The sequence below is a fragment of the Sphaeramia orbicularis genome, chromosome 22 (genome assembly GCF_902148855.1).
Source record: "Sphaeramia orbicularis chromosome 22, fSphaOr1.1, whole genome shotgun sequence".
Lineage (NCBI taxonomy): Eukaryota > Metazoa > Chordata > Actinopteri > Kurtiformes > Apogonidae > Sphaeramia > Sphaeramia orbicularis.
Window position 1 is genome coordinate 29,530,779 of NC_043978.1, and position 24,044 is coordinate 29,554,822.

Below are 24,044 nucleotides of genomic sequence, written 5' to 3' on the forward strand. Positions count from 1 at the left end.
TGGATAAAAGTTTACATATGCTGTTTGATAAGAGTTACAGCAACTTTGAAACACACTCCCAAGTACTAGTTACTCTCATTAGCATGCTAGCAGGTAGATTATATAAGATGATATAGTATAGAATCTAGGCCAGGGGTGTTAACCCTTTCATGCATAGTGGTCACTACAGTGGACAGGTATTCTCCAGCTGTTCTCTTGTATATTCATGGATTTTGTTGTTTTAGTTCCATATCAGCCTACACAGTGGAAACTCACTCAGTAAAAATCTAACTCTGACCAAGTGTGTTTTTCTCATTTCTAATCCAAATATCTTATCATGCTGAAAATAAGACATAATCACCTAAAAAGTAACTTTTCAGTGAGATATAAGAACTGATTTATAGAATATAGATCTGAAAAATCTAATTTCAAGTAATCTGACAAAGATCATTTTCACTTGTTCCATTGGCAGATTTTTTTGCTTGAATTAAACAAAAAAAATTGAACTCTGTAGGTGATTATGTCTTATTTTAAGTATGATGAGATATTTTGAGTAGAAATGTGAAAAATACAGGGTGGGGAAGCAAAATTTACAATATTTTGAGGCAGGGATTGAAAGACAGTGTATGACCAATTAGTTTATTGAAAGTCATGAGAATTTATTTGCCACAAGAAAATTTACATAACAGAAAATGTTTTTATTCTATGTGTCCTCCTTCTTTCTCAATAACTGCCTTCACACGCTTCCTGAAACTTGCGCAAGTGTTCCTCAAATATTGGGGTGACAACTTCTCCCATTCTTCTTTAATAGTATCTTCCAGACTTTCTCATAATAGTTTTGCTCATAGTCATTCTCTTCTTTACATTATAAACAGTCTTTATGGACACTCCAACTATTTTTGAAATCTCCTTTGGTGTGACGAGTGCATTCAGCAAATCACACACTCTTTGACGTTTGCTTTCCTGATTACTCATATGGGCAAAAGTTTCTGAAAAGGTATGGATAATAGTGTTAGGTATGATTATGACATCAATATATGTTTGGTTTCAAAACAATTGACGTAGTGCCTGCTGAGAAAAAACAACTAAATGTTCATTGTAAATTTTGCTTCCCCACCCTGTACACCTCGGTAAGATTTAGATTTTTGCAGTGCATGCACCATCCCATACACTGCAGTTCATACCGTTACTGTAACTTTGCTGTTCTTAATAAACCTGATCTGCACTAACATGTTTGAGTGTAAGTCAGTTGCTTGTTATTGTTATTAAACTGTAATTAACAGGGTTTAAATTTTTTTTTTTTTTTCGCATATTATCTCCATAAAGTGAGTAATGACTAGTATTAGTCTATGTTAAAATATGAGAAAACAGATTATCTGCATTAAAAATGTTTTTATTTCATAGTTTTCACACAGTATATCAGTAAATACGTTTCTTTGCTTGAAAAATTAGATGCATGGTGTCCAGCTGGGTGAACAATTTTGCAAGTCCATGAAAAATGGGTTCATAAAAACAACTTCGATCGCATTGTTTTTTTTTAAAAAAACACTCACAAATGAAAATCTTGATTAAGGCTCTTTTAATTCATGCATGAAAGGGTTAAACTCATTTTAGTTCAGGGGTCATATGATCTCAAACAGGCCAGACCAGTACAATAATAACATAATATGATTTTGTAACACTATTAAGAGCTGATTTTACTTGATAAGAGTAATGTGCATACAGACCCATGTAAACCCCTGGTTCATGCTACTTACTTTAAACATTCGGTGTTAATCTTATACAGAGGGAAAGGGTTACTGGAAGGAAAGAATGGAATGGGAAAAATACTTATTTTCCATTAACTCTATTTTCTGTCATTGCTCCCCTGTATAAGCAAGTTTGTTTTTTGTTTTGTTTTTTTTGTTTTTTTTCACAGATATAGACGTTATATCAGTGGTTCCCAACCTTTTTTGGCTCGTGACCTCATTTTTTCATCACAAATTTCTGGCGACCCCAGACATTCAAAAAAGAGATGTTTTTTTGGCTAAAATTAATTTGTTTTTGATCATGTAATAGTTTGCTATACTATGTTGCAAATAAACATTAATTTTAGACAACATTTAGACTATATAATGTAAATCTTTATTAGTAAGTTTTAATTTTTTCATTTTTTTAAAATAAATTATTAGAAATTTCAGGCGACCCCAGACATTCAAAACGGAGACCTTTTATTTGCTAAAATTAATTTGTTTTTGTGTGTCTCCAAGTGTTTCCATCCACTGACGTTGATCCAACTCTATGGGTTTTACTGGTGAATCACTGTACCAAAATATTAACCCATAAGGACCCAGTGTGACTTTTGTGTCAGTTCCCAGATGAATTTTTCTCCGTATTTAACCTTTCCTAAGTGATTTATCACCATTTATTATAATATTATCCTCGGAATTTAGTATTTTTTCCCGTGAAAATAATTTATTTTCCTATGTTTTATTGACTGATCATGTAGATGTTCATAAAAGCTCAAAGCAAAGTCATAGTTTATTATGTCAAAACAGAAAAAAATGATTTAAAAAAAGTGACTTTTTCAGTAAAATATATTAACGGAAGATAAAACAAGTGTATCCATCCACTGTCATTGATCCAACTCTATGGGTTTTACTGGTGAATCACTGTACCAAAATATTAACCCATAAGGGCCCAGTGTGACTTTTGTGTCAGTTCTGGAATGAATTTTTCTCCATATTTAATCTTTCCCAAGTGATCTATCACCATTTATTATAATATTATCCTCTGAATTCATCATTTTTTCCCGTGAAAATAATTTATTTTCCTATGTTTTATTGACTGATCATGTAGATGTTCATAAAAGCTCAAAGCAAAGTCATAGTTTATTGTATCAAAACAGAAAAAAATTATCAAAAAAAGTGACTTTTTCAGTAAAATATATCATTAACTGAAGATAAAACAAGTGTTTCCATCCACTGTCATTGATCCAACTCTATGGGTTTTATTGGTGAATCAATGTTATAGAAGATGACGGTGTTTCCATGTTCACTATAGAGCACAGGTGTCAAACATGCGGCCCGGGGGCCAAAACTGTCCTGCCAAAGGTTCCAATCCAGCCCATGGGATGAATTTGTGAAATGCAAAAATTACACTTAAGGTATTAACAGTCAATCCTTTTGTTTTAGGGCCCATATAAAGCCCTACTTTAGTCTCAAGTGGGTCAGATCAGTAAAATACTACCATAAAAACCTACAAATAATGACAATTCCAAATTTTTCCTCTGTTTTAGTGTAAAAAAGTTAAATTACATGAAAATGTGTAAATTTACAAACTAGCCTTTCACAAAAAAAAATATGAAAAACTAGAAATGTCCTAAGAGAAGTAAGTGTAATTTTGCCAATATTCTGCCAGTTACTAAAATATTTTGTGTATTTGCAGTATTTGTGTAAGTGCAAGTTAAGGCATCAAACACAAAAATAATATCATAATAACCTATAAATAATGACAACATCAATTTTTTCTCTTTGATTTAGTGCAAAACACATTAAATTGTGAAAATGTTTATATTAACAAACTATCCTTTAAAATGTGAATAACTTGAACAAATATGAACAACCTGAAATGTCTGAAGAAAATTAAGTGCAATTTTAACAATATTCTACCTGTTACTAAATGTTTTGTGCCTTTGTAGATCTGTAATGCATATGTATAAATGATAAACTGAGGCATAATATTGATAAAATTTTACTTATATTTCTTTACAAATTCCTTCTTTTTTTCAGGTTATTCACATCCTTTTTGTTTGGATAGTTTCTAATTGTAAATATTGGCATAATTGAATGTTATTTTTTGCACTAAAACAATTTGGAGTTGTTATTATTTATTGACTATCACGCTATTATTTAACTGGTCCGGCCCACTTCAGATTAAATTGGGCTGAATTTGGCCCCTGGAAGAAAATGAGTTTGACACCCCTGCTATAGAGCCTCTGAACGTCCAAATGGCTCATATCTGATGACCATGAAAAGACGTCAAACTGCATTTTATACCAATTATTTACATGTATTGATAGAATTAGTGGATCAACAGGTTATTAAACAGTTTAGATCAGTAGATGGTTTCGGTGGATGTTTGGGTCTTTATGGGTTAATCCCTGATTCTCTTGGTATTTCTGTACTTTTTCGAGAGTAACACCGACAAACATAGAGAATACAAGACTCAGCATTCCAGTAAACACAGAGAAGGTCATGGCAACAACGTCTCTATCGGTGCTATAAACATTCTGTTCTGTCTTTCAGCGGGAATGTTTTCATACAGACACAGGCGAAGCCACAAGTCCGCCATCACACCCTCATCAAAGCCTGTGTGATGGCCCATGGCACACACATTTCTTTGTGTCCTTACCGCTGTGTTTCCTCTCAGAATGAATAAAGACAGGGTGACATTTAGTGTTTTTTTTTCTTCTTTTTTATGTGTTTGTCAAATGTACATTTTTCTACCAAGCCTGACCTGTAACCACCCTGCACACAGACTGGCTGTTGTGGCCCACATTGTCCTTTGTGCACAGTTTAGCAGCCTGCGGCCCTTGTCATTGTGGCCTTGCACATGGACTTTAACTGTGTGTTTTTTCCTCCAGGCTTAACCAGGCTGATGTGTGTGACTCTCTTTCCCCCGAGCAGTGGGTCTACAGTAGGGGAGCACATTTCAGGAGCGGCCTTACTGCACTAAATGCCTCCCGACATTGTGGTTTGTTTGCTTCAGTGACTGTGGTTTTGTTTGTTTTCGCGTTTGAGTCCTTCTTGTTTTATATTTGTAGTCTTTTCGGTTCTCTGACATTCATGGTCACAGCACTGACTAAATGAAACTTGTTTTATCTGTTGCACTGACAAGTCATCACACGCTATTCAGTGGTGTCTGCTGCCCTCTAGTGGATAAAATAAAGAGGGATTGCAGTGAAAGATAAAGCCATACTCTGTGCACATCAGCTGAAACAGGGGTGTCAAACTTATTTTAGTTCAGGGGCCACATTCAGCCTAACATGATATAAAGTGGGCCGGACCAGTCAAATAATATAAATAATAGGAACTTTTGAGTGAAAACGAATTGTACTTGAACATAACATGAACAAATATGAACAACCTGAAAATTCGTTCGTAAAATAAATGCAATGTTAACAATTTTACACCTTAGTTTATCATTTATACATGTGAATCACAACTTAGAGATCACAGTGGATCTACAAATACATACAACATTAAATGACAGGGAGAATATTATTAAAATTCCACATACTTCTCTTAAGACATTTCAGATATTCACATTTTTTGTAAAAGGATAGTTTGTAAATGTAAACATTTTTGCGGAATTTTGCTTCTTTTTACACTAAAACAAAGAGACAAATTTACAGTTTTCATTATCCATGGGTTATTATGATAGTATTTTACTGCTCTGATCCACTTTAGACTGAAATAACCGAAAATGTTTTTCACATCCTTGATTGTTCATATCTTCAGTTTAATTTTTGCATTTCACAAATTCATCCCAGGGGCCGCATGTTTGACGCCTGTGAGCTAAAACAAAAGGCCTCAGATTCAACCAAGCAGTTTGAAACTAAAACTATTCTAGATTTAGCTCCTTTATTTTAATGCATTGCCACAATATTTACTTCTGTAATCCATTATTCACTTTTTTAACCCATAAAGATCAGAATGATCAGCATTTACACAGCTGTAAACTGTATATAGGTTTTGTGATTTTAGATTAGTCTTTATTTTTCATTTTGCACTTCTTTTGCTCTTGTGTGCTTTCATACTTTGCTGCTGTAAACCTAGGCATATCTTATCTTATCTTATCTTATCTTATCTTATCTCATAGGTGTCAAACATGCCAAATCCGGCCCACCAAAGGGCTCAATCCGGCCCCTGGGATGAATTTGTGAAATGCAAAATTTACACTGAAGATATGAACAATCAAGGCTGTGAAAATCATTTTAGGTTATTTCAGTCTAAAGTGGATCAGACTAGTCAAATACTACCATAATAAACTATAAATAATGAAAACGGTAAATTTGTTTCTTTGTTTTAGTGTAAAAAAAGTAAAATTACACAAAAATGTTTACATTTACAAACTAGCCTTTTACAAAAAAATGTGAATATCTGAAATATCTTATGAGAAATATGAGGAATTTTAATAATATTCTATCTGCTATTCAATGTTTTGTGTATTGTAGATCCACTGTGATCTCTGAGTTGTGATTTGCATGTGTAATTGATAAACTAAGGTATAATATTGTTAACATTGCATTTATTTTAAGAAAGAATTTTCAGGTTGTTCATATTTGTTTATGTTATGTTCAAGTACAATTCGTAGATGTAAACACTTTCATTACGGAATTTACTTTTTTCATACAAAAGTTCTTATCCTATTATTTATATTATTGTACTAGTCCGGCCCACTTTATATCATATCATGATGTATGTGGCCTTAATTTATCTTATCTTATCTTATCTTATCTTAAAGACCCAAACAGCCAGTGTCGACCAAAACCATCTACTGTTCTAAACTGTTTAATACCTGTTCATCCATTAATTCTATCAATACATGTAAATAATTGGTGTAAAATATAGTTCTTCATCTTTTCATGGTCATCAGATATGACCCATTTGGACGTTCAGAGGCTCCATAGTGAACGTGGAAACACCGTCATCTTCTAAAACATTGATTCACCAGTAAAACCCATGGAGTTGGATCAATGACAGTGGATAAAGACACTTGTTTTCATGTTCAGTTAATGATGTATTTTACTGAAAAAGTCACTTTTTTGCCCAGTTTTCTCTGTTTCTGATTTAAGAACCTTTGAATTTACTTTGAGTTTTTATGAACATCTACACGATCAGGCAATTAAATATAGGAAGATACATGATTTACAATAATAATAATAATAATAATAATAATAATAAACTTTATTTGTATAGCACCTTTCATACAGAAATTGTAGCCCAAAGTGCTTCACATTGATTGAAAAAAAAATACAATATTAAAATACATTAAGATTTGATTAGAAATACAATAAAATAAAAATAAATATAAAAACAGCACACATTAAAATATTTGATTATGCATAGAATTTTTGAAGTGCAAGAAATAAGATGAAATTTGAAATACAATAAAATAAAAAATAAAAACAGAAATACAATAAAGTAAAATAAAAATTAAAAAAACTGCATTTACACTGAAAAAACTCAAAATAAAAAGGATAATATCACAATAAATGCTGATAAAACACTTAAGATGGGTTAAATATAGAGGAAACAATCATTTGGGAACTGCCACAAATGTAGTACTGGGTCTTTATATTTTGTTTTGTTTTGTTTTTTTCAACCTTGGTTTATTTGGAGTTTTGTATAAATTGGGCAATACAAACATTGTATCATATGTGACAAATCAATTGAAAATAAATTGTTGCACAATTTCCTTTTTTTTTTTTTTACATGTAAACAAACCCAAGAAAAAGTACGCCAACCTTCTCCATTAACACAAACACACAAACAAACAAACAAACAAACAAAACAAACAAACAAAACAAAACAAAAAAACCCTAAAAAGCCAAAAAACTAAACAAACAAACAAAAAAAAAGGTCTTGAAAGGTTTACATTTAGAATATTGAATCCGTTATGTGTTACACAAGGTACATTACCAAACAGAAAAAACAAAAAAGAGGACCAGGTGAAAAAATTACCATAAAGGTCAATCTGGAACAAAGGGGAAATTTGTTTTCCTGATTAGCTGAAACAAAGGATTCCAGATTTGTGAAAATTTATCAGCAGAGGTCTAAAGTGTTATTCTGGGTCTCTATGGGTTAAATGACGACTGCAGGTCACCACAGAGCCTCAGTCTATACACCTAAAAACCACCAACCAGGCCAGAAATCTGGGTGTAGTGATGGACTCAGACCTAAATTTGGAAAAACACATCAACGCAGCCACAAAATCAGCCTACTATCACCTTAAGAACATCTCAAGGATAAAAGATCTGATGTCTCAGCAGGACCTGGAAAAACTAGTCCATGCATTCATCTTCAGTCGGCTTGATTATTGTAGCAGTGTCTGTACAGGTCGACCTAAAAAATCTATTAGACAACTGCAGCACATCCAGAACTCTGCTGCTAGAGTCCTCACCAAGACCAGAAAAGCGGACCACATTAGTCCAACTATGAGGTCCTTCCACTGGCTGCCTGTTTGTCAGAGGATAGACTTTAAAGTTCTGTTGCTGGTCTATAAAGCTCTGAATGGTTTAGGACCAAAATACATCAGTGATAAGCCTGTTTTTAGCTCAGTGATGAAACATTTACCTGCACATCCAAGAAGCATTAATGTGCCTTAAAGACCCCTTTAGTGTTGTTAGAAATCATGGTAAGATTAATAATTTGGGTCTAACCCACAAAGATCCAAACATCGACCGTCAACCAAAAACATACACTGATCTAAACTGTTGATCCACTAATCCTAACAATACATGTAAGTAACTGGTGTAAAATACAGTTTGTCATCTTTTCATCTTTTCATGGTCATCAGATATGACCCATTTGGATGTTCAGAGGCTCCGTAGTGAACATGAAAATGCCATCATCTTCTGCAACATTGATTCACCAGTAAAACCCATAGAGGTGGCTCAATGACAGTGGATGGAGACACTTATTTATCTTCAGTTAATAATATATTTTACTGAAAATGTCACCTTTTTAAATCATTTTTTTCTGTTTTGATATAATAAACTTTGACTTTGCTCTGAGCTTTTATGAACATCTACATGATCAGCCAATTAAACATTGGAAAATAGATGATTTTTACTGGAAAAAATGCTAAATTCAGTGGATAATATTATAATAAATGATAATAAATATGATAAAAGGTTAAAAAGAGAGAAAAATTCACTGGAATCTGCCACAAAAGTCACAGTGGGTACTTATGGGATGATATTTTGGTAATATAGTATATTGTATTTTCTAAGTTTTTTTTTTTCTTTTACATTTTAAATCAACATTGTATTAAACTGTTATGTGCTAAATTATATAATTATATAATTATGTATGTATATATATATATATATATATATATATATATATATATATATATATATATATATATATATGTGCTGGGCAGCAATTAAAGTTTTTAATCGCGATTAATCGTGTGGCTTTCTGTGATTAATCGTGATTAATCACATAGTTATGGGCGGGGGGGGGGGGGTTGCCGGCACCAACAGCGTGTATTTCCTTCCAGCGATATTTCAAACTTGAAGTACTCTGGTGATAAAAAATAATTCCACATTGCAGTGCTTCCAAACAACTGTGTCCTTCTCAACCCCACCATCTGAAGACATTTAAAATGAAAATATCCATGGAAAAGACCGGTACTTCCCTCCATGTTTATGTCCACACCAGTTTATTTCCGCTTGTGAGTGATTGACAGGAGTCTTAAGCCCACCAATAAGTACGAATACTAGTAAGCCCAATAATATGTGATGTTCAGTTGTTAAAAGCAAGCAAAGGGGGCCCTCTAGTGGTTGGAATAAGTGTCACTAACGTATGTTTTGTCCTTGCGGTGTTACTGTAGTCAGTTTGGACATAAGAACAAACTAACAGACACGTTTCTTTCCCTCTGTTTGTATGACCCCAAAAATGTTTGCCTGTGAGTATTTTATGTTCAGATGTTGTAAGAATGAATAGTATAAAATATCTCTGATGTGAACCTTCGTTGCTGGATAAAAAGATGTTGTAAATCTTAGGTTAATCTGTAAATGCTAATCGTTAGTGTGTCTATGGATTTTCCCATTCAAGTTAGCATCGAGTTAGCAATCTTTTTCCTATTCATTTAAATGTATGATTCCATGTAAATGTACTAAGGCAATGAACAGAACTCAGACATATTTTGCATGTATGTTGCAGTTTTACAGTGAGTCTCAAGTAAAAGATTTGGACAGAAGTTTTAGGCATCCGGCTTTTCTTGGGAAACCTGCTGTCTATCTGCCGAGCTAATCACTACACACACACAAGCAGGGGCAGAAGAATATGAGTGTACTGTCCTCGCTAAGACATCTGTACTTAGTCTGAGCTAGACAGCGAGCTGAACTCTGAACTGACGATGCAAGATATGTCCACTTTGAAGTTTGCAGCTTTAATATACATATTCACGGAGAATGCATAGATGTAATTATTATAAACTTAAATTGACTGCTAATACAACAATCACATCGTAAATAAGTAAAGGTTAGTTCAAAGGCTGGCATATTAAACACAACCAATGAATTTACATAAACTTAACAGGAGCCTGCATAAAGAATTAGCAACCCATCTGCGACTGCTAGCATAAACACATTAGTTTAAACATGTTAATAACACTGTAATGAACACATCCAACACAACCACGTTTGCATGTGAAATTATTTAGCAAACAACAGAATGATTGATACATACAGCCGTTGCTTCTGCAGAAGTTAAACAAAGTTTCATTCAGCATAACTCAAATTGTTCGCCGGCTGTTCTCCTCTCAGCTACACCAGCACCGGCGCTTGGTGCGCGTGGAGCGCCAAAATAAAAGCATGAGTTTCAAAATAAGAGTCCGTATGTATAAATGAACTAAGACTTGCTTGAAAGGCAGAACGGCATTAACAGGTGATAAAAAAAAAAAATTAATGAGTGCGTTAACGCTGTAATAACGCGTTAACTTGCCCAGCCCTATACATATATATATATATATATATATATATATATATATATATATATATATATATATTTTTTTTTTTTTTTTTTTTTTTTTTTTTTTTTTTCCTACAAAAAGTTACTAACTTTGAGCCCAGATGTTTCTACATCTGACCTGTCACAGTTACATATTAGACCATGACTGACTCTACACAGTTGATGATTACAGTGAATGAGCTCTGAAAAATACTTGCACAAACTGAAATACTCACATTTGTAAAGACAGTGTTTGAGTAAATAAACTTATTTCAATTCTAACACTGCAGACTACATTTTATATTTTATTATTCTGAGGGAATCATTTCTATTTACTATGTGTATTATGTGTTAAAATACTTCATTTGTACTAACTGATACGGTAAATTCTTCTTATTCTTTGAGGCCACTTGCAAACTCGTAAACATGTTGATCCTGGCACTAAACACTTAAAACAGCTCATAGCTCTTAATGTCACATACACTCATGTTTGATGAGTTTAACTAGGAGGCAACAATACAAAAAAACCTACCCAAACATACCAGAACCATTTGTTTGAGTCTCACCATCCACTGGATGTAACAATATCTAAATAAATACACAAAACATCAACAAACACAGAGGCTAAAACTGCAGAAAAGAGCAATATCTAATGGAGTTTGAAAACCTGTGGTTAGTGTGACTGGGTCTGTTTAGTCAAAACTAGGCCAACATAAAACAACAGGCCAAAACAAAAAAGTAGACACAACATAATGAGGAAACATGTGCCTGTCTGCACAACATACTGTCTATGGCACACACATGACAAAGTGTCATTTAACTTGTAGGATTAGAGCAAAACATAGCACTATAAACCCTGCAAATGCAATAACAGTGTTAATGCAGCTACAGTCATGTGTATGGAACATGAACCTATCAGCTCAGAACAATATAAATGGAATCCTTTTAGAAAGAAAGAAACATATTTTAGTACTAAAACATACAGAGAACAGATGTTTGAAAAAGAATGATAGAGTCAAACAGGAAAACAAGTGTAATCCTGCAAATTCACAACTGAAAAAGACATTAACTTTTACATCAAATCTGTTATAAATTAAAATCATTGAAAAAAAGTGTTTTCTGAAGACCAGAAATTATATTTAACCCATAAAGACCCAGTGCTACTTTCAGTTCCTACATAATTTTTTCTCTCTCTTTAACCTTTCTTAAGGGATTTACCATAATATATCAGGTATTTTTGTATATTTCATTCACTGATTATATAGATGTTCATAAAAGCTTAGATTATAGTATATATGTTATTATGTATTAAGTGACTTTTTCAGTAAAATCTATCATTAATCGAACATAAATTCAGTGTTTCCATCCACTGTCATTGATCCAACTCCATGGGTTTTACTGATGAATCAATGTTGTAGAAGATGACGGTGTTTCCATGGTAACTACAGAGCCTCTGAACATTCAAATGGGTCATATCTGATGACCATGAAAAGATGACAAACTGCATTTTACACCTTTTTTTTTTTTTTTTTTTTTTTTTTTTTTTACATGTATTGATAGAATTAGTGGATCAACAGTTATTTAACTTTTTATATCAGTAAATTTTGGTCTTCGTTGGATGTTTGGGTCTTTATAGGTTAAACATGGCTTGTATTAATGTCCCACCCAAAACATCTGAGTTTCACTTCCGGTTTCAGTCTTTGTTTCCCCCGGTTTATTATAACGCACATACATTTGAATTTTTTTAATTTCATTTTTTTTCTGAGGTAATTTTTTTTTTTATTAGAAAGCTTTATTAACAATTCTTAAACATACAATCTAAACACAAGCACAATAAAAAGATACGGTCACCTAACACATTTATAGATCAGATCAAAGAAGAAACAAGAACAGAAGACAAACAAAAATAAATGAATAAATCAATAACACTCAGGGGTCTGCAACACATTCAGTTTAAACTCCTAATATAATTGAATTGTTTTAATGAATTTATTGTTTTTCTTTTTCAAATTTTCAATGTTGTTCCAGTAAGTTTGGAGATCTGTTATTCTGAATTTGTAGAAGGAGGGTGTATTTTTTTGCCAAATCATTTTGTGTACGTAATATTTTGCTAAAATAATTAGATAAATTACATACATTTGAATTGCTACTGTGAAAGCTAACAGTGAGCTTAAACAAGCACAGAATGCATAGAAAACATCAAATAATAATGAGTAAATGACTTTCATTTGGAGTCAGAACAAATAAGTAAGTATTTTAGAAATGTAATTAACAAATATTTGTATATATCTGTGTAAATATTGATATATAAATCAAATCCGGTAGTGTTGTTTGGAAGTTTCAATGTTTAACTTAATGTAGTTTAAACTGAACTTCCATTGCTGCATTCATGTCTAGTCTAAATATGACAAACAGTTACCATTATACATGAAAAGAACAACTTCAACTCCTTCTAAGGAAACTGACCAGATAAATGTCAACAACAACATGGTTATAACAAACCTTACAGAAGAAAAATGTACACTCAAATAGGGTTTCTGTGCAGTAGACACTGTGGGATAAATCAATGGAAAAACCATAACACAAATGTTTTCAGTGTTTGAAGTCTTTTCCTTCTGTCTCTAAATTCCAAAGACATGAGATTATAAACACAGACATAAAACTTTCCACTGTGAGATAAAGCATTTAGGCAAACTTTACACCTGACAAGACAATAAATATCCAGTTTAAGTCATCTGTGGGAAATAGGGCGTCAATGGAAGCTTCATTCACTGATCTGTGGACATATTTCATTACAACAAGGATACAAAGGCTCAAGTGTTTCATGCAAGAAGGAGAACAGTGAACACTTTACATCAGTGCCATGAATGTTTCCAAAATGTTTCCTGTTTTTGTCAGAACTTCAACTGTACATGATGAGACCCTTCAGCTGTGACATGTGCAGTGTTGTATAAAGTACTGGAAAGTCACACTTAGGTATAAATACAGGTACCCTACCAAAAAACGACTTTGGTAGAAGTTCAAGTCACCAACTGAAATACTACTCAAGTTAAAGTCTTTAAGTATCTAGTATTTACTGTACTTAAGTACATCAAGCAAACTACAATTAAATGTATTCAAGTAATGAAAGTAAAAGTACAAGTAAACATTCATAATAACCAAAGGCATATTATACTGCTGCTCACATCAACAGATTGTCGACAGGTTGAGTGTGGACCCTTGTTTGCACTTGTTCATTATGCAATTAGGCCTAATGACAAATCAGTTTCCTAACTTTGTTGCAGTCACCAGTAATCTTGGTGGTGAAAACACCAAAATTCCTTTAATTTATTTGTTGTTACATGTAATGATAGTGTACATTAAATATGTATGGGAGTAGAAGCATGCAATTGAGTTAGGCAATATAGTGAAGTAAAAGTGAAAGTAAACAGAATAAAAAATACTCAGTAAAGTATAAATTCTTCCAAAACATTCTTGAGTACAGTAGTGAAGTATTATTACTTTGTTATTATACAACACCGGACATGTGGCAAGAGACAAAAACACACTGGATTGACAAGATATCACAAACAGCGATGATCATAAATAAAGTGTTTTTCATATAAGTGGATTTAGTTTTGAGATGCATGAATGAATATGGGATGAATGACACCTCGTCTATGAGAGCTGTCCAGAATAACACTGGGTTACAAAAAAATTTTTTTTACAAGTTGTCTAGGTTTTTTCAACTGAATTAGGACCATTTTGCACTGCTAAATCCAAAAATGACATCTGTTTTTCTCAATCAGGTCAGGTTTTTTGCTAATTTGATTTTGAAAAATTTGATCTTCTCACAAAATTGATTACATTTTTGTGACTTTATCAGTTGATTTTTTTATATAGTTCTCACCCAAAATAGGTTTTAAGAGAAAAAAAATAATTTTACCTAACAGGTACAATGGTGTATTCACTGCAGATGTAGCAGAATTCGTCAGGCTTATTTTTGCAAGATCTTCTAGTCGAAGCCATTTCATTCACCTGTGATATTAAAAAAAAACATTAATCATAAATTGGCAAAAGTAAAATCTTCAGAACTTGTTTATTGCAAGAAATATGAAAGTATTTTGTATCATATGATGTGAAAATGCCCATAAATGTAAGCAAAAATGTCAAAAAGCCAATATGTAGCATAGTTCAGAAAGTTGACCTGATTGAGCAAAATTAATGTGATTTTTGGATTCAGCACACCAAAATTATCCTAAATCAGCTCAAAAAACTTAAACAATAAATTTGTTGTTGACCAGTGTAATAAAGACAAGGCAAGGCAGGTGTATTTATAGAGCACATTTCATGTACAAGACAATTCAAAGTGCTTTACATAAAACATTAAAAGCATTACAGCATGGAAGCAATAAAAAGTATAGGCAATAAAGATGGACAATCAGAGAGAAAATGATTAAAACAAACCATAAAGAAAGTCAAAAGGACTTAAAGGAAGTTAAAACCTACAACACAAATGCTTCCAGTGTTTTAGGTTGTTGCCTTCTGTCTATAAATGATAAAAACATGATATGGTACACCAAGACCCTAAAACCCCTTGACTGTCCGCTGTGTAACAAAGCATTTATGCCAGCTTCACACCTGAAAAGACATGAAAGAACCCACTATGAGAGGGAAATATCAAAATGTAAACATTTTCAGAATGATTTGACTTTTTTGCACTAAAACAAAAAAAATCATGGAGTTGTTATGCTATTATTTTGCTGGTCTGGTCCAGTAGAGGTCAAAACGGACTATATGTGGCCCCTGAACTAAAAAGAGTTTGACATCCATGGCTTAAAGGGTTTATGTCTGCATCTAAGCTTGAACAGGTCTGATGTTTGTGGTAAAACGTTCATTCAATCAACACATTTAAGCAAACACAAAAAGACTCACTGATAATCAGATAGAAAGTGTGTAAGGAAACTGTTGTAAGAGCCTGAAGACAGTATAGTGAAAATATACAAAGTCAGGTATAAATGTAATAAAGTTTTGGCATTGTCTAAAAAACAGATTTGTCCTTTCTTTGATTTGACTTAATTTATTACCTAAAATGTAAAAAAGTCATTTTATTTTATTTTATTTTATTTTATTTTAGTTTAGTTTAGTTTAGTTTAGTTTAGTTTAGTTTTTTAGTTAAACATACTCCAAGGAACCTTTTGTTCGGATTTTGTAGCTGGGGGACAACTTTGTAGACGTACCCATACAGGAAGTAGGTCGAAGACAGCGCGTTTTCCTTATGTACATGCTCAACCAGCCGGTACGACGAGAAATTATCTGATGTTGATATAAAAATAAAGGTCAGTGATGCTATTTTTTTTCAAATACGTGTCAAGGACATAGATGAGTAAGATTAAGATGTCGTTATCACGTAACGTAATTTTTTTTTTCGTACAGATGGGGTAAAATTAGCTTTATCTTATTCTCTGTGCGATTGTTTTAGCTCTACAGCATCAACAGTGTTTACTATTGGCACTTTTATTATATCATAATAGATTATCTAACTAAGATAGAGTTATGCCTCTGTAGTTCTGTCCACTTCAGTATTTGATAGATATTTTACAGTTTACAGTATTAAATAGGGAGTTAAGGTTATGTCCACTGAACTTCAAACCTAACCCACTTACTGAAAGACAGTGTCATAGTTTTAACATTAAATGTTGTGTATAATTACTCTGATTCATTCCTTTGAATACTACATGGTAGTTTTCTGTTTTTCTAACAGGGATATTCGCTTCTGTTGGAGATGTCCACCATGGAAAAAGAAACCCCCGCTAAAAAAGCAGCAGCGCCTTCTGTGTCTCAGATTAATGCAGAATATGTGACACAGGTACATTTTTGTTATTGTCTACATGTACAATACAAGTGTGTTTATGAGGAAAATATTCAGGTTAATGGCTTAAGTAAATGTACTAAAGCAACTATGTAGAAATACCTCATCTATGTAAAAGTCCCCCTAACTTCAGAGGAAATATAGAAATATCAGCAGCTAAATGTTGTCTCCAGTGTTTTCAGTGAAAGCAGTGGTTTTGTCCCTTACAATGATACATTTTTCTATGAGACTTTATTAGATTATTACTAGTAAAGGGCGAAGTCAAGGGAAGGTTAACCTCTGGTTAAAAAAAAAAAATTACAATAATCTACACCAAACTTATATTTTTAGGTAGGGAATTACTCATATTTTCAGGAAAATGTATTTTGAAATCCCAAGAACATTGAGGAGTTTTATGAATGTGCATGTTTGGAAAGTGACAAAGTTTTCTGCCGTCATTCTGGGTTCGTTTTATAAACTCTCATAAAAAAACTAAATTTATTCCAAAGACATTGATATTTGACTATTAAATTATTTATGTCATATTCTAAACACACAGTGTTTAAAATTAATAAATGCATATATCTGCAAAATACATTTGAATATAATGATAATATTATTTGTATGTTGTAAATATTGTAAAAAAAAAAAAAAAAAAAAAAAATATATATATATATATATATATATATATATATATATATATATATATATATATATGATATTGATAATTGAAATAAAAAATGTTTAATTTGATATTTACTTTTGTTGTCCATCTGTGACGCTTCCATTTAACCCTCGCTATTTAGGTATGATCAAATATTTTTTTCCTCTAACCAATTATTAGGTTGTAAAATAGAGGGTTTAAGGTATATACTGAATACATTTTAGGGTGAAAATGTCACAGGAACTTCACTTTTGAGAACTTTGTAATTCTTTCGAAAAATAGACATACATTTTTTTGTCCATCCATGACGCAGTAGTTTTTGATATTTTTCATTTTAAAATATTTGAAACTAAATTTTGCCCTTTGAGTATGTTTAAGATGGCATTTAGACCTTTGCAGTTATGTGTAATATTTGTCTTAAACCGTTTCTGGTTCAAAAGTTATGAATCAAAAAGTAGTGGGTTGTCCATCAGTGACGCCCTTGACCTCACCCTAAAGCATCAGAGTTGTTGACACTAGATACATTAGAAGCTGATCTCATGACTAATTGTAGAAGAAAGAAGAAAATAATGTCTGTTTTCAGTATGTGGGTATTTTCTTTGCTCGTTGGTTTTTGATATCACTGGTCAAACTGGATCTTTATTTAATTAGAATTCAAAACCTTTACGTCATTCAGTATACAGTAATGTTGCAGTGCATCTCTGACCAGTGCAACAGCAGGTATAAATACAGTAAAATACAAATGAAACAATGAGAAAAGAAGAAAAGGATTTGTAAAAGCAATTACTACAGATAATCACATATTCAGTCATATTCAGGATGTATTCAGAGTTCTTACGTCCTAGCCAGGGGAAAGTAGCTGTTTTGCAGTCTGTTAGTCCTGCTTTTTAGGCACCTGTACTTCCTGCCTCAGGGCATGAGCTTAAACAGATGCAGGAATATGAAACCAAATGCAAAGTTTCAAAGGTAAAAAAATCACACTGCCTTTCCATCTCAGTATGGAACCGTTGGATCTTCTTTGTTGATGCATAAATTATAGAATAGTTATTTTCCTATAACATCACAGTTAGTAATAAACCAACTAACAAGGTTAATTAATATCATTAAATATTTATATCTAGTGGTTTAAAGGTGGAACAATTGAAAAATTAAGCTGGTGAATATTTCTGACTTAACTATTTGCTTTATATGTCTTGTTTCAGTTGGCAAATAAATATTGGGCTCCCCATGCACAGAATAAACTCCCCTTTGACCCCAAGGTAAGAATTATGCTAAGCTGCATCTTAATCAGCAATAAAGAAAATTCTTTTCTGACTATTTTCTCGTTACATTGAAGAACTAATGATTGTAACGTTGTTTGCGCAGGTGATGGAAGATGTTTATGAAAAAGAGATTCTACAGTCTAAGTAAGTGTATACTGTATTCAGCATCTGAGATTAAAATTAGTAATATTACATTTATCATGCTGTTTATATTCCTCTTTCTCTTTTCACAGATTTGCCATCAGAAAAATTATGCTGCTTGAGTTCAGGTGAGAGATTTCACCTGTTTAAATGAGCATAAATTTATGAAATGTGACGTCAAATGATGGTTTGACATTTATTTGTTGTTTTTCTAATCTTCCAGCCAGTATCTGGAGAACTACCTGTGGGTGAATTACGCTCCTGACGTGTCCAGCAAAGCTTTCCTCATGTCTATCTGTTGTATCGTCAATGAGAAATTCAGAGAAAATGTCCCGGCCTGGGAGGTAAAAATGCACGACGTCATTTAAATTTAGAATAATTGAAACTGCTTCATAATCTCAGCTACTACAGAAACAGATTATTTATAGTTTACAGTTACCATGCAGAGGGGAGCTCTTAATAACTTGATCCTTCTTGTGTATGTCAGGTGTTTAAGAAGGAGCCAAACCACTTCCCATTCTTCTTCAAATGTGTAATGGAAGCTGTGCTGGAGGGTGAACAGGCTGGTCTTACACTGAAAGAACAAACTGTACTTCTGGTTTTCCTGGACCACTGCTTCAACAGCCTGGTACGTAGGACATCACTCAGATCCAATGTCCTCACTGACTCATGTTTATATTAGTAAGGGTAATTATCTCTACATGATATCTTCATTCTCTATGATAATGTCAGATGCTGCTATTAAAAGGATTAATGTATTTAAAGGAGTGATATTTTGCTTTTTTTCAATGGAATTATGCATTTTAAAACATTTCCCTGTGGTCTACATAAACTGTAAATGCTATACATGGGTCTGAATTCTTCATTAATTAAACTGTACAGGGAGTGTACAGTTTAAGGAAAGTGATCAGATCAGAAGTAGGGGTCTAAGAAAATATCAGTTCTGCAATATATTGTGATATTTCATTTCACAATACAGTATCAATATTAAAAAGTACTGTATCGATATTTTTAGGTATTTATTCAAATGCCGATATTGTGGAGGTTCATTTTAGTTTTTCAGTTTTTCTTGTTTGTTTATATTTTATTTATTATTATTTAACACTCCTTTGTTAAATAATGTTCATTTCTTTGTTGAGATTGCACAAAAATAATGTTATGATGTTGGTTATGAACTAATAAATAATGATCATTTGAACAGGATCTTAAACTGTAAGGTCTGTAAAACATAATTTAAGTTTGAACACAGGAACATTTTGTGATATAGCATTAGATCCTGTTGTGATGTCTTTAGTATTTGTGCAGATTTCTTGTGTAATTTCATTCTTCCAGGAAATAATCTTTTAAAAAATAATCAAAACCAACAAAAAATGGCCTTTTTAACAGTATCGTGATATATCATAATCGTGATTCTAGTATTGTGATTTGTATCGTAACAACAGATTCTTGCCAATACACACCCCTAATCAGAAGTGATAAGAATCTCTTTATTGTCATTGTACAAGTACAACGAAATTGAGGTAGACCTCTTCAGTTTAGTGCAAGACATTACAAGGCACAACAAATGACAGTAAGAAGGCACACTTACTGTATTTACATTAGAAAAAATATAAGATAGAAATACAACTAGGAATGTTTGTAAAAAAATATATAGAATTTAGTAGTGCAAATAGTATGACGGTAGTGCAAATGGTGTTGGAAATAGTGCAAATGACATCAGAAAATAAATATTGTAGGATAAATAGGGTGAAAGGATAAGATAATATAGAAGGCTGTAAACATTAGACAGATATTGCATATGTTATAGGGTATGGTGAGGTTGTTGCAGTGAACATCAGTGCTCTTGCGGGTGGCCTATTGATGTTTTATTACCTCTGCCAAGGAGGTTATGTTTTTGTTGGCGTTGGTTTGTCTGTCTGTCTGTGTGCAAGATAACTCAAAAAGTTATGGATGGATTTGGATGAAAATTTCAGGAAATGTTGATACTGGCACAAGGAACAAATGATTAAATTTTGGTGGTGATTGGGGGTGGGGGGGCCACTGATCTGCCTTGGCGGAGGTCTGCGCTCTCTGAGTGCTTCTAGTTTGGTTATTTTTTGTGGTGATAGCTTTGGGGAAGAAGCTATCCCTCAGTCTGTTTGTCCAGGTTTTATGTGACCTGTAGCGCCAGCCTGAGGGCAACAGTTCAAACAGGTGGTTACTGGGATGAGAGGAGTCTGAGGAAAATGCCTGTATCTGGTGTGAAATGGCTGTCAAAGGGAAGACTAAAAAGACACAACTTCTGCTGTATTATCATGTTTTGGATTCAGTGACACTGATCTTGATAACCAGTTAAATAGTGTCATTATTTCAATGGCAAAGTGCAGTATTGTGCAAAAAAAAAAAAAAAAAAAAAACGCAAAATGACATTCCCAAATTGTACAGCCCTTAGAAACAGAATGAAAATGCATGTAACGTTTGAACAAATGTGTGGATCTCCACTGTTTTGTCTGATGAGAAAATGACAGCAGGAGGGCGAAGACACAGAGAAATTAAGGATTTGTCAGAGAAAACATTGCAACAAACAAATTAGGTTTACAGAAAACGTTGCTGTAGTAACTGACTCAGAGATGGGATGATTTTGTTAACAAACTGAGAGGTTTCACCAAACTCGTGTTCTGAAACAAAGCCCAGGGTGTAAAACAAACTGAACCAACAAACGGTGCAGGTGGTTGTGTTTGATCTGAGGGAGTTTTGTGGAGATTATTTTTTTAGATACACTGATCGATAGAACATTAACTTTTCCCAGTGTCTCCTGGCATAAATCACACACAGGATGTTATGTCATCTGTCATTTTCAAAGATGTTGAGTAGATTTAATCAGGTTATAGGTAAAGGTATATGTAATTCTAGATTTCCAACCCCACAGTGAAAACTTTAACACTTTCAGTGCCATGGGCCGATTAAATCGGCTTTACGAAAACAACCTGTAAAGTGCCACGGGCCGATCAGATCGGCTTTGGAGAACACGCCATATTTGTATACAAACAAACCATCCACCCCCATTTCTTTCACACATTTCGATGATGTTCTTTCTGTGTCCCCCTTTTGAGACCAAGCAGACGGGAATTTGAGGTCACGCGACCGAATAATATTTTTAGATCTTTTTAATGTTTCTTATTCTCCGGTGTTTCATCAGAGGGAGCCCTCCATGCCGGGGGGCGGCTGTGGACTCCGGGCGCTGTGGCGGCGCCTTCTCTCACTGGGGTCCGCTCCTTTCTGGTGGGTGGGGGTCCCAGTTGGCCCTCTCCCACTAGTTGGGATGCGGGGCTGTGTTGCTGGTGCCTGGTCGCCGGGGTCGGCAGCTGCATCCTGGTGCGGATGGCTCCCTGAGACAGCGCCTCCTAAACTGATGTTTTACTTTTACTTGTACATTTTTGTTCTGGTCTACCCGTGCTCAGTCAGTCTTCTTAAGTATGTGTGAGCTTGTGGGTTTGCATGTATATGTGTGTGTGTGTGTGTGTGTGTGTGTGTGCGTGTGGGTGAGTGGGTGGGTGTGGGGCGGTACTGATTTTTAAACTGATATGTAAAGCACTTTGTGCTACAGTTTTTAATGTATGAAAATATAAATAAAGATTATTATTATTATTATTATTTTTATAAATTATGCAAATTACGATCAATAATGAATCAGCTGCGTCCGGTGCGTTTTGGATCTAATCAGCAATTGGTCAGATGTTACCGAGCGGTTTCCTGCAGGATTCTTCAAATATTATAAAAACGACGCGAAATACTGAAAAACGGCCAAATTCTGTGGCACTTTTAAGGCTTATTAGCCCCTTAACTGTCTGGCACTTAAAGAGTTAAACAGGGTCAGTCCATCTCAGTTCACACAATGAGTTAAACCCCACCTCCTCCAATTTTGATGAAAGTTGGTGTATGGGTAATTTATAGCCAGAAAAGGCAATTTTTTAAAATTTTAACTTTATCAGACCAACGGTTTTTGAGATATGTCAATTTCATTTTTTTCACTTTTTCCAAAAAAGGCCATGGCAGCCTAAATTCAAATTGCCGTAACTCTGCAACCACTGGTCTGATTTTAAAAACGTAAGGTATTCCTGTAAAAGAGAGACTATAAGAAATCTGAATATAGCATTTTTTGTGCATTTGGGTACTTTTGAGTTGGATAACCTTTGGATTTATAATTTGACCTTGAAATTGACACTGTGGGACACGCCTGACCTCTTTGACACCATATAAAAAAATGTAGCCCTATGTGTCAACTACAACATAATAGAAATTGGAGGGGTTTTCTTTTTTATTTTCATGCAACACCATGTAGAAGCTGACATGCCCATTCCATCAGAGATCCATTCAGTGTCCTTTCTGTATACTTCCATACACAGTGTCTCAAGTTGATGTATTCCAAAAGAATATTGTCAATCACAAACCAAAAGTCAAAAATTTCACAGCTATCTCAGTCTTATGAACACCAGGTGTCTTTTTATCCTATTTTTTAACTGTCCGAATGGCTGGAGCTGTGGTTCTTGTATGGTGTTTTTGGTGACGGGTCATTATCTGAATGGAAGCTACAGTTCTTCCTACAATAGACAATAGAGACTTTTTTTATGTTGTGGTTGATGCATAGGGCTCCATTTTTCATAATGGTGTCAAAGAGGTCGGGCGTGTCCCATGGTGTCAATTTCAAGGTCAAAATATAAATCAAAAGGTTATCCAACTCAAAAGTACCCAATTGTACAGAAGAATGGTAGATTTAGATCCTTTAAGATCCCTTAAGATGCTGCAGCATCTTAAACCGGCCACAATGAACATTTGAAAGACACACATGGTCACATGATTGGGTCAGTCAAGATACGCCTTCTCAGATGTTATATCCTGCATTTTATTTGAACTTGATTTTTATTAGGAAATGTGTGTGGTGTTTTAGTTAAAATGGAATATATAATGAATCATTAAAAAAATATTTTTTTATTAGTAATTTTAAAACATTTTTTAATCAATTACTAGAAATTTCAGGTTGCTCCAGAACCCAAGGTTGAAAAACACTGCCTTAGATGTAACATTTTTCGGGGTCTGTAATTTAATATGGACTTCACCAATAAGTAGCTGGGATAGGCTCCAAATGACCCCCGTGACCCTAGTGAGGATAAAGCTGGTTCAGAAAATGAATGAATGTAATTCAGTAACGTATTATCTATGTTTCCAAAAGAATGTACTCATATACCCAAACCAAAACTGACAAAGTCATTAACATACTGTCCTACGCTAAGAAATATATTTATGGTTTGGAATAATTATGTGGACGACATAGATTTATGGATGCAGAGCTCCTCATTGCCCATGATTTAAGAAGTAAAAAGAAAAAAAAGAAAAATGATTGCAGTGACTTGTAGTGTCCATTAGGTGGCAGTAGTCAACCAGGCAGTAGAACTCAGCTCTTCTGC

At 33.6% G+C, this 24,044-nt stretch overlaps 1 protein-coding gene across 2 annotated transcripts in view; it reads left to right on the forward strand.

The window, feature by feature from the left end:
- The first annotated feature begins 15,927 nt into the window (after positions 1–15,927).
- aqr (aquarius intron-binding spliceosomal factor) overlaps positions 15,928–24,044 on the forward strand; it is a 146,066-nt gene continuing 137,949 nt past the window's right edge. For both annotated transcript variants that reach the window (XM_030127148.1, XM_030127149.1), the window contains exons 1-7: positions 15,928–16,021; positions 16,447–16,551; positions 18,400–18,456; positions 18,563–18,603; positions 18,693–18,728; positions 18,824–18,944; positions 19,088–19,228. In XM_030127148.1, coding sequence (XP_029983008.1) covers positions 16,468–16,551; positions 18,400–18,456; positions 18,563–18,603; positions 18,693–18,728; positions 18,824–18,944; positions 19,088–19,228 — 480 coding nt within the window. In that variant the 5' untranslated portion in view covers positions 15,928–16,021; positions 16,447–16,467. The remainder of the gene's footprint in view (positions 16,022–16,446; positions 16,552–18,399; positions 18,457–18,562; positions 18,604–18,692; positions 18,729–18,823; positions 18,945–19,087; positions 19,229–24,044) is intronic.